We start from the raw sequence: 12163 nt of genomic DNA, 5'->3' as shown, positions 1-12163 counted from the left end.
AGGGAAAGGAAAATAAGAGGCAATAGGTAAAAATTGAGGTTAGATTTCATGGCAATAGCTGAAGAATATCGAACCTATGCGAATTAACTAACCACAGAAAACTGGATGCTTTTGCTTTGAGTCATTTACGTTCAATTCGAATTGTTGAAAATCTGTGTTCGAGTTTATTGCAAATCAGTGTGAACGGTAAATTAGTGCAATAATGTCATGATTGTGATTGAATTTACTGGTGTATCTTTTTCGACAGTTGTTAAAAAATGAGATTATGCTTCAATGTTTGATTGCCAATGTCTGTTCAGCTCAGTTTATTTGCTTGAAAAACAATCTTGCATTTAGTCTGAGTAATCAGTTGAATAATTGTTAGCTGCGCAATCAATATAGAACACAACCAATATGCTCAGACTATATTTGAACTGGAGGCATCCTAGAGGCCTTAATCCACTGGTTCACACACACGTGCACATACTTCTATATTAAACTTCTTTACTTTTTAAATGGTGTATTTTCACCTGATTGCTTAACTTTTATGATATACTGTAGGCTAACTTGTGGGTAAAGGTGTGGGCAACATAACTGGGTGAGAATTGCTTTAATTGTCAAACCAACCAGATTCTGATTTCAAGCTAATTTTACTAAACCAAAGGAAGCTTGGAACATTGGCAAACGTTGGTCAGGAAATTGTTGACTGGTTGATTTTCCACCCAAAGGAAAACAGTGGGTTGGATTTTCTGTGCCCCTGTACCCCTTCCTGTAACATGTTCTTTGGCAGCGGAGGCAGTTTGCTATTGGCCGCCGGCAGAGTCTTCCGGTTCTGCCAAAGTCCATGGCATTTTGCATGGTTTTCCTGGTGCACTACCGGGGTGTCACCTTTGATGGGATGAGAAGATCCAGCCAGTGGGTAGCACTGGAAAATTTCAGCCAACGTGCTGGTGATGAAGAGGATAAGCTCCTACTTTTGATGGTCTGCTAGAATTTCCTCACCGTTATTGACTGAATGTTGCAGACAAGCAACTCAATGAGAAGCTCTTATGGATGACACGTAGACACCTGTTCAATGTTATCTGAGAATGTCCAGAACCATTTAAAATCAAGTAAAGTTTGTCTCCTTCTAAAGAGATTTTCATATGATGGAAGGGTATATCTAGAGACCTCACAGTGGAAATAGTGAGACAAAGTAGGTAGAATTTTTGGGCCCCACTGAGGGTGAGAACGAAGGCAGACCAGTACAAAAAATGCTGACGTTGGTTGACTTTCCGCTTTCCCAATGCTATTTCTATTGCCAGCCAATTCACAGGGGCAGGATTGTAACTGGTAGCGCTACTGGGTCCCGCACAGCAATCAAACTTGATAAGAGTCTTGTTAAGCCTACTTGAAGAGGCCGACTGGGATTTTCTGCTGCAGCTGCCAGTTCCCCATACTGGCAGGGACCAGTTAAGGTATATACGCACTGGTGATGGTGCGAGGGGAGGGGAGGGGTGGGTGACGGTGTGTAGCAGCACCCCAGACAGCCATAGAGGCCATCCCTGCAAGGCAGCCACTGACTACCTTGGAGAAGGGATCCCCCTTATCCATCCACCGGGCTGATTGAAAGAACTTTTTTTAAAACACAGTTTTAAGAGTGTTTTGGGAGAGGGCACCTCAGTGTTGAAGCACCTTCTTGGTTACTTCTCTGCTACTCCTTTCAAACCAGAAGGCCTCTGATTAGCCCTCTAACTTCAAGGAGTCTGCCTTAATTGAGAAGGGAACTTTTCATGTCAGTTAAGGAGATGTCTCACCTGCGGTTGAGTTCAGGATTCAGAAACTGCTCCAACTTTTTTATCCTGTCCCTGTTGGGAAAATCCAGCCCAGGACTCTAAATTGAGGAGCAGAAGACTATACAGGATAGGTATTGGGTTACGTAGATTGGCTGCACACAAAGCAACAGTATGAGATGAAGGTGCTCCAGCGGGGAACAGTACTTTAAAACAGTTGCATCCAGAAAAATAACAGAATATCGTGGCTGTACAGTGGGGAACATTGGGTTATAGAGGATTACAAAGATAGGGTTTCTACTCATTGACTGTGAACGACTAGACAAATCTAACCTACATATACCAAAATACATGATGGAAATGTAGAACACAGGAACTGTTTGTGGGGAACAGCTAATGGAGGCTCTGCACCAAGATACAAAGCAGAATGTTAGGAATGCCGACTGTGGATGAAAATTGTGGGAAATTGAATTTATCAGCAGTTAATAACTGGGTGGTTAATCTGATTGGGTAGATAAACTTTGTTAGATTTGCGTTATAGACAATGGAAGCATTTACATAGAAAATTAATGGAGTAATTTGTTCTCTTTTCTTTAGGGAGAGCAAGGATTTCCAGGGCAAACAGGCCAGCCTGTAAGTAACAATGACTTTCCTTACTTTTGCTTAATGTTTCCCTTGGCTTTATCTGCTAAGCAGTGACTAAAGACCTCTCCAAGTGATTAAAGATAATGATCTGATGCGGAGGATGAATCAGGTTATGTTGTGAACTAGGAGGGGAAGTGTTCAATTAGGCCTGACAATTAATCACATTTAACTTTAATGCATTGCTTTCAGATTCCAGCATTTTGGTTTCAGATTCCGGCATTCGCAGTAATTTGCTTTTAACTTTAATGTATTACTTTCTTTGCAGTGTTTTTTGTTAACGTGTTACATGTTGTAGTTACAGAGACAGAAATTCCAGAACAGAATTTGGGGAGGGAATATCCAAAAGAGGAAAAAGAGCTGGGTAACGGCAGGAATGTGATGCAGGAAAATGCTGAGGCAGCAGGGCACAGCCGGGAAAGGAACATTGGGAAGGAAAGTCTGAGAGACAATGGGAAGAAATTATCTGGAGGGAAGATCTGAGTCATTTGGAAACAGGGTTCAGGCTCGGGCAGGATGCCATCCAGTCAGATACATTTAACATTCTACTCAGGAATACATACCTTTACTGAAGATGGGAATGGCTTGAAATGTAACTTTAACTTATTTTCCTTTGCCTTTCAAGTGTTTGATTTTTGAGTACCTCTGACAACTCTGCAATATGGCATTAAATCAAACATGCTGAATCATCAATGCTTTTTGTGCTAATTTATCCACCTTATAATCAAGCTTTGCCCCGGCTGATTAATCACTGCGATGAACATTGGAGAAGTGGTGGTGTAGTGGTATTGTTACTGGACTAGTAATCCAGAGGCCTAGGGTAATGCCTTGACGACGGCAGATGGTGCAATTTGAATTCAATCAAAATCTGGAATTAGAAGTTTAATGATCTTCACCATGGGTGACATGGTTGCACAGTGGTTAGCACTGCTGCCTCACAGCACTAGGGACCCGGGTTCAATTCCCGGCTTGGGTCACTGTGTGGAGTTTGCACATTCTCCCCGTATCTGCGTGGGTTTCCTCAGGGTGCTCTGGTTTCCTCCCACAGTCCAAAGATGTGCAGGTTAAGTGGATTGACCATGCTAAATTGACCATTAGTGTCAGGTGGACTAGCTGGGGTAAATGAGTAGGATTACCGGGATAGGGCCTGGGTGTGATTGTGATTGGTGCAGACTTGATGGGCCAGATGCATGGACGCTACGACAACGGATGAATGAACATCGCTCGACAATCACCAGGCAAGACTGTTCCCTTCCTGTTGGGGAACACTTCAGTGGTCACGGGCATTCGGCCTCTGACCTTCGGGTAAGCGTTCTCCAAGGTGGCCTTCACGACACACGACAGCGCAGAGTCACTGAGCAGAGACTGATAGTCAAGTTCCGCACACATGAGGACATCTCAATAGGGATCTTGGGTTCATGTCGTACTATCTGTAACCTCCATGACTTGCCTGGGTTTGCAAAACCTCACTTACTGTACTGTGTGGAGACAATACACGTCTCTTTAACCTGTGCTTAATGCTCTTTCCACTCACATTGTCGGCATCTTTGAGACTTGAATAGCAGGTTAGCTGTAAAGACTCGCATTCTAATCAGTAATCTGTAAACTGTCTGTGCTGTTATATGGTCTGTCAAAGGCCAGAACTCTCCATTCACCTGACGAAGGGCCAAACCCCGAAAGCTTGTGACTTTACGATCAAATAAATCGGTTGGACTTAAACCTGGTATTGTCAGATTCCTTACTGTGTTTATCCCAGTCCAACGCCGGCATCTCCACATCCTGGCTACAGATCCACAGCAATGTGGTTGACTCTTAAATGCTTCCCGAAATGGCCTAACAAGCCACTCAATTCAAGGGCAATTAGCAATGGGCAACAAATTTTAGTCCCAGCTGGCGACGTCCACATCCCATTAATGAACAAAAAAAAAAGGAGGGAGGAATCTTCCAGCTCTGCTCACTGTTGGGGTCATCCAGTCGTACCAAAAGTCATTTGAGTTTTAATTTGGCTGCCAAATCTCCCATGCAACGACGGAGCTGGAAAATCCAAGCTATTGTCACACAGTCAGAAACAGACACCAAATATACCCAACAGGGCAGTCAGAAATAGCCATAACAAAACTGGTGCTTAGCAAAATGATAACAATAGTAACAACTAAATGTGCAATTAAAACCACGATTTACTGAAATTAAAATGTTCTTATCAAGCAATTAATTATTTTTTAAAATTGTTTTTAAATTGATGATATAATCGTAGACTTTGAATTACTTCAGAAAATACAAGATCTATTTTTCAATAATGTATACATTATCAAATTAGCTCCGTGTGTCTGACTTTTGTGGAAGATTAGTGGAACTAATAGAAGAGTAGCTTGTTAGACAAAGGCTGCCTTGGAAGCCGAAAACTGAAGGCACTAATTAGTTGGAAACACACGACAAGGACGATATCAAATTAAGTGGCCAAGTGATGAGTTTAAGGAAAATTGGTAGTGCTCAAAGCAATTTGGACCAATTGTATATCCAGACTGAGCAGTGCTGATGGAATTTACTGTTAGTAAATGCAGAGTTAGAGAGATTGAACCCATGTAGACTGAGTAGAGGTAGAAAAGGAAAGGAATTCTGGTACTGATTCACCATTCACTAAAGTAATGCCAACGTATGTGAAGCTGCTATCAACAATTCTGATCACGTGTTAGAGAACAATTGGAGCATTTAATTCTAAATCAAGTTATAATAATACAGCACAACCAATATTCCATGTTTAATAAGAATGTGACTGTGTAGCTGATTATGAGCAGATTAAAGTTTATAGAAAGAAAAGTATAGATGGATGATGATCAAACAGTGAAACGTAATGAAGTGAAACACAATGGTTTCTGTTTGGGGCAAGCTGGCTGGAACATTAATTAACATTGAACTAATGATTTTTTTTTCATTTATTCTCAAGCTGTTTATGAACATTAACCAACGACAAAAAGTAATTTGTAGATTAGTAAAATTTCGTCCTAATCAGCGATGCCAGTTCCTGAGAATAATGACACTTCAATGTGTTAAAAGGCAGAAATGGAATCATAAGAATGAAGTAGCAGAAGGGAGTCATTCAGTTCATTGTGTCTGTGCTTTGAAAGTTCGATCTGATTGTAGAATCAGTCTTGTACCAAATGCAAGCTTTATCCTTGTCCTGTTATCATTGATCATCAATGGCAGGAATTCATTCTTCTTTTCCTCTCTCTTAGGGTTATCCAGGAAATCCAGGTGCCCAAGGTACTGAAGGACCGAGAGGTCCACCAGGTTTTCCAGTAAGTAGATTACGACTAAAATGAGTTTGCTTCACTATTTTCTGGGCACACCTAAGGGTTCAATAATTGACATCAGAATAAGGAGCTGCTATGGCGGTTTAATCCATGCAGCAGAGAAACCTGTTTTAAATGAGATCATGACAGTTTCACAAAAAAGGATTGAACCATCCTGAAAACAGGTTAATTTCAACATTTTGTGCTGAAAGAATACATGGGGGCAAGTGAGATACTGCAAGTATTGAGGTTGTAGTATGGACTGACATAGGACTGTGTAGTGTTGGAAATAATTGAGCAAATAAAAGTCGGTCTACTGGGTGGGGAGTTACTGAGGTTAATTCCGTGGTCTAAAGGGAGCTATTCACAGTGCTGATTCATCCCTGGGAACTACTTAAAACACAGACTGTCCAGCACTGTGCCCACAACACTGACCATCATGATGCTGTGGCCATGATGCAGACCATCAGTGCACTGCGCCAATGTTGCTGACTGTCAGTGCGCTGCTTCCATGATGCTGACCATCAGGGCACTGCACCTACAATGCTGACCATCAGGATGCTGCACCCACAACATTGACCATTAGTGCGCTGTGCCATTTAACTGACCATTATTGCACTGTACCCACAATGCTGACTGTCAGTGTGCAGCACCCATGACACTGACCATCTGGCGATCTACCCAAACTCTGATTCATTAACAAAGACCTCAATGAATTAACAAAAGCCCTAGTATACAAAGCAGTTAACATCTTCATACTTAGTGACACATGAAAAAGTTGGAGAAATTCCATCAGCAATGTGTTTACCATAAACTCAAGATTTAATGAGGGCCATCAAACTACTGTTAACGTTCTTCCTGGATCCAACTCCACAAACACTCAAGAAAGAATCTGACAAAATCAACTTTGCTGGACTGGGCACTGTTAGGATGGCTGGAAATGGCCTGCTCCTGTGCTCTCATTGTAAGCTTTTCTCAATTCGAGAATGAGAGTGAATTGCTGCCACTGCATGTGCAGTGCACAGTGGGTTGACAGTCTCACCCGGCAGTGATAGACAGGAATGCTTATCTCACTGGCATCTGTGCTTTTGGGAAGCATTATTAAAATACTTCTTATGTGTAGAACTTTAATTTTATGAACCTTATACTTTTATAATTTATCATTTTTTTGTAAGTTTTCATTTATTGCAAATGGAATGGAATATAAAAGTAGGCAAGTTTTGCTACAGCTGGACAGGGCATGGGTGAGACCCCTCCAAGAGACACAGCACCCTGACTTGGAACTATATCATGATTCCTTTACTGTGGTTGGATCAAAATCTTGGAGCTCCCTTCTTAACAGCACTGTGGGTGAACATACACTACATGAACTGCAGCAGTTCAGGTAGGCGGCTCATCGCCACCTTCTCAAGGGCAATTAGGGATGGGCATTAAATACTGTTCTGACCAGCAACTCCCATGAATGTAAAAACAAAACTAGAGTACTATATCAGAGTTTTGGTCTCCTAATTTAAGAAAGGACTTAATTGCATTAGAAACAGTGCAGAGAACGTTCACTCGACTGATTCCTGGAAAGAAGGGGTTATCTCATGAAGAAAGGTTGAACCTGTATCCATTGGAATTTAGAAGAATGAGAGGTGATCTTATTGAAGGATGTAAGATCCTGAGGGTTCCTGAAAGGGTGGATGCTGAACGGATGATTCCCCTGTTGGAAGGTACTAGAACTTGAGGACACAGATTAAAAATAAGGGGTCTCCGTTTAAGACAGAATATTTTTCTCTGAAGGTCATTAGTTTGTGGAATTTTCTTCCCAGTGAGCTGTGGAGGATGGGGGGGTGGGCAGTGTTGTTGAATTTTTTAAAGCTGAGTTGGTTGGATTCTTAACTAAGGGAGTTAAAGACTACAGGGGATAAACAGGAAAGTGGACAATCAGATCAGCCACTATCATTTCAAATGGCAGAACTAGCTTAAAGGTCCGAAAAGCCTAATCCTTCACATAATTTGTACGTTCATATGTTTAAATAATATTTTTTATAATTTAGTTTATAATTTGTATATACTTGGAAATGTACACAATATAGAATTTTATTATTTCGATGGAGCGAGTCTGTGATTACTAATGGTCCTACACTAAAACTGTATGAGGATCAAAGTATTAAGACATTTCAAAATAAATAGTGTTAATTCAGTAAATCATTGATAAGAATAAATGTTGGCATTGAAACCCGGGTTGGAGAAAAACAAATAATATTCTATTTGCATATGCCTAGATTCCTCATCCCAAAGAAAATACTTGAATTAATATTTATAAATTCTTTATCCAGGGACATCCTGGTCCTCAAGGCTTACCAGGTGACCAGGTAAGTTTTTAACTATCCTGTGGTCTGAAGAATTGTTTAGCTTGAATGTTTAATTTGATAAAGTCTTCAACTAATCGTATAATGTTTATTTCTTTATGAAGAGCTAAGCTGTGAATAACTTGTATTTTTAAGTCTAATTCTAAGCAATATTGGATGTTCTTCTCACAAATTAATTGTATTAATAGTGTTAGTCTGAATGATTGGTTATGACACATTTATCCAGGATATGCTGCCATAGAACATTGGTGATGCCCCACAACATGGGCGGCATGGTAGCACAGTGGTTAGCGCTGCTACTTCACAGCTCCAGGGACCTGGGTTCGTTTCCTGGCTCGGGTCACTGTCTGTGTGGAGTTTGCGTATTCTCCTCTTGTCTGTGTGGGTTTCCTCCGGGTGCTCCAGTTTCCTCCCACAGTCCAAAGATGTGCGGATTAGGTTGATTGGCCATGCTAAAATTGCCCCTTAGTGTCCTAAGATGCTTAGGTTAGAGGGATTAGTGGGTAAAATATGTAGGGATATGGGGGTAGTGCCTGGGTGGATTGTGGTCAGTGCAGGCTCGATGGGCCGAACGGCCTCTTTCTGCACTCTAGGATTGTGTGATTCTAACATTATGGAAAAAAATGTTTCATTGGTACACAAGTAATGGTGGGAATATTTGGAATTCCTCTTTAGTATAGTCGTTATCATTCCCGCCTGTATGTGGGAGATCAGTGTTCCATTCCCTGACGGGGAGCGTAGAGGTTGTGTAAAAAAGGTTGTGCCGGTAGAACAGTGGTTAGTATTGCTGTCTCATAGCTCCAGAGACCCAAGTTAAATTCCAGCCTTTGTGGAGTCTGCATGTTCTCCCCTGATCTGCACGGGTTTCCTCCCACAGTCCAAAGATGTGCAGGTTCGGTGGATTGGCTATGCTAAATTGCCCCTTAGAGCCCCAAAATGTGTAGGTTAGGGGGATCAGCTGGGTAAATACATGGGGTTTTGGGGAAAGGGCAGATCAGACCTGAGTAAGGTGCTCTGTTGGGCTCCTTCTAAATTGCAGGGATTCTATGATCTGAACCGACACAGGACCAAGTTAATTACCCAACCAAGCTGTCCGACAGCGTGAGTCACCTTATATTTTGGGGTAGGATTCAGTCCCTCTGCTTTGTTGTAACTCTAAAGTCAGCCTCCACTGGGTGGAACAAGACAAGATTCAGAAAAATTGTACTTTTGGATATCCAAGGGAACTCAATCAGGCAGCCTCATATGATATAAACAAATGGGTAATCAGTTTTCCATTAATTCCTAATCTCTCAATTTTGGGAAGAGGGGAATTGAGACCCTTGACAGACTGCAGCACAAGTATTCTAAGATTGATGGCAATTATCATGTGTTACTAAGAGAAATTATGAGTGGAATTTGGGAAGGTTTAATACCTGGTAAATGCTGAGGGCATCCAAGTACACAAGAGCTCAAACTGGAAAATGGGGTTTGGGTAAGGGAAGCAAAACCCTGAAATTATCTACATAGCTGTTAGATGCTGTGATAGATCTTTCTGGATGGATGAGCTGAGATGACTTATCTACCTTGAGTGATCTTGTGATTTGAAGTGATATCTTTCAATGTATTTGAGGCGTCACTCGCTGCTGATTTCAAACCCTGCCAAACAAGTCTCAATGGGAATTTCTTTTCTCAAATGCATATTTTATCATTTTTGGCAGGGCATGGGATTTCCGAGCCAGAAAGGCGAGAAGGTAGGAGGATACATGTTTCATTCTCCACAAGTATTTTCTTATACAATGGAATAGCTTTTTAAAAATATTCCCCATAGTCATTAGGGGTGCCACGGTGGCACAGTGGTTAGCATTACTTTCTCACAGAGCCAGGGACCTGGGTTTGATTCCCAGCTTGGGTTACTGTCAGTGCGGAGTCTGCACGTTCTCCCCGCGTCTGCATGGATTTCCTTTGAGTGTTCTGGTTGCCTCCCACAGTCTGAAAGATGTGCTGGTTAGGTGCATTGGCCATGCTAAATTCTCCCTCAGTGTACCCGAAGAGGGGGCCACAGTGTGGTGACTAGGGGATTTTCATAGTAACTTTATTGCAGGATTAACGTGTGACACTTGTGACACTAATAAATAAACTTCCAAAACTTTTAAAAGCTAAATTATTCTTCCCTTAATCTCGTTTCCAATGGGGGTACCATAAGCATAGACATGGGTCAAGGGTGGAGGAGGAAAAACACATTGTTAAGATGGCGGTGCGGGCTCATTGGGCCGAAGGGCCTGTTTCCCGTGCTGTGTTGTTCTTTGTTCTTCTACTTTGGGACTTTTGAGAAAGGATAGTAACCACAGATAAACTTCCAATTTGTAAATTTTAAGCTTTTGAAGTAACATTATGGACTTGCATTGTCCATCCCTAACCAAACTGAGTTTTCAGGATTGTCTAGTCCAAATTGTCTAGATCATTGGGATTTGGGTCAATAGCTCAGCACTGAGTTATAGCTGTAACATTTAATCCTGTTGTCAAAGAGATATACAGCTGTCTCACCTTGGATAGATGTACTGGCATTGCTTCCATTGATTCATAATGGAATTAAATTAAATAACTAATTTACATCATTATTATCCATTAAGTGGATACAAGTGGCTGCGACGGACTGCAAGTTACCCCTTACTTTATTTCATATTGGAGCTAGTTACTGAGTTGATTGATATCTATGGATGGGCTGCTGAGCTTGCCAAAGTCTCTTCTCAGCAGCCCTCCCCTCGGGCTTGTTTCAGATAAACAATCATGATTTTGTGTTCTTCTGTTCCTTCTCTTGTGTTGCCTCAGTGACGAAAAATAGAAAAACGTATTGGGCAGAGAAAACATTACTATTTGAGCCAATAAAGGATAACCATCGCAAAAAAAAGGCTATGTTTTTGAATGTGATGGTTTGGCAACAAGGTCACTGTTCTAGTTATTTAGAATTTCCTTTTAGAGCAGACAAAACCATTGTACAGATATGATGACAGCTTGTTTGTTTAGTGTCTGCAGGCTAGGCTCAAGGATGGTATAGGCTGAGGGAGAATTCCAAGCAGAAGTGAGCCTGTGTTAACTTCCCTTGTGAGTAACTTGTGCCCTAAATCTTTTGTGATTGATCGTGTAAGAATGAAGTGGAGCTGCATCAAGTTCTTCTTTCCGTTCTATAAACATTGCCGTCTGCTTGTATGTCATTCCCACTATTTATACCACCTGCCTGTTCTCTCCCCCTTAGGGTGAACAAGGTGACCCAGGACATGTTGAACTCATCCAGCCAAAGGAAGAAATTGTCTTTAAAGGCGCTCAGGTATAATTAACAAGGAGCAGGCATTCAGCAACCACATTACGATCTTGTGGCATCGTGATCTACAGTCTTTTTAATAATAGCGCCATTCACACGCGTAACACATAGCAACAATGTAGGTACTTTTCATTAATGCAAAATGTCGCAAGTAACCAATCATAAAATAAAACAGCATACTACTTAGCATAACCAAATATTTGAATTAAAACATCTGCAGTAGTAATAACTAAAATATTGCTCCCATGAACATGAAAAAGAAAGACTTTCATTTATATAGCTCCTTTCCCAGCTTTATGATGTTCCAAATCGCTTTACAACCAATAAAAGATTTTTGAAGTGTAGTCATTGTTAAATTATAGGTCACACTGCAGAACCAATTTCCACACATCAAACTCCAAAAAACAATAAATTTTAACAACCAGATAATCTGTTTTAGTGATATTGGTTGAGAGGCATACACCAGGAAGAACAGCTCAGATCTTCTTTGAAACAATGCCACGCTATTCTTTATATCCACGTGAAAGGGTAGAAAGAACCTCAGTTTAATATTTGTTCTAAAGGAAGGCACGACTTACAGGGCAGCACCCTGCGAGGGCATCATCTGAATATCACAAGGTCTGGATTTGTATTTCTAGTTGCTGCTCTCTCCCTCATCCTCGTTTCAACTGACACTGCCCAGTCTGCCTGCAAACGACACTTCTCCCTGCATGGGCCCAGAGAGGCCAACCAGTTTCTCACAATTGCCACCTGCTAGCTGAGATCCTATTAGACCTGGATCCTTTATTAATCTTCCTAGAAAACTCCCTCTGCTGGCCATTT

General features: G+C 41.4%; 1 protein-coding gene across 1 annotated transcript in view; it reads left to right on the top strand.

Moving 5' to 3' along the window:
• The window catches only part of LOC145341258 (uncharacterized), a 183085-nt gene that overhangs the window by 79727 nt on the left and 91195 nt on the right, over positions 1 to 12163 (top strand). Inside the window, exons 9-13 of the mRNA XM_080186185.1 lie at positions 2349 to 2384; positions 5627 to 5689; positions 8008 to 8043; positions 9741 to 9773; positions 11276 to 11347. Of these exons, the coding sequence (XP_080042311.1) occupies positions 2349 to 2384; positions 5627 to 5689; positions 8008 to 8043; positions 9741 to 9773; positions 11276 to 11347 (240 nt within the window). The remainder of the gene's footprint in view (positions 1 to 2348; positions 2385 to 5626; positions 5690 to 8007; positions 8044 to 9740; positions 9774 to 11275; positions 11348 to 12163) is intronic.

The sequence above is a fragment of the Carcharhinus amblyrhynchos genome, chromosome 3 (assembly GCF_965287045.1).
Source record: "Carcharhinus amblyrhynchos chromosome 3, sCarAmb.v2.hapA, whole genome shotgun sequence".
NCBI lineage: Eukaryota > Metazoa > Chordata > Chondrichthyes > Carcharhiniformes > Carcharhinidae > Carcharhinus > Carcharhinus amblyrhynchos.
Note: the sequence above shows the minus strand (reverse complement) of the source record. Positions and strands in the feature narration are given on the sequence as shown.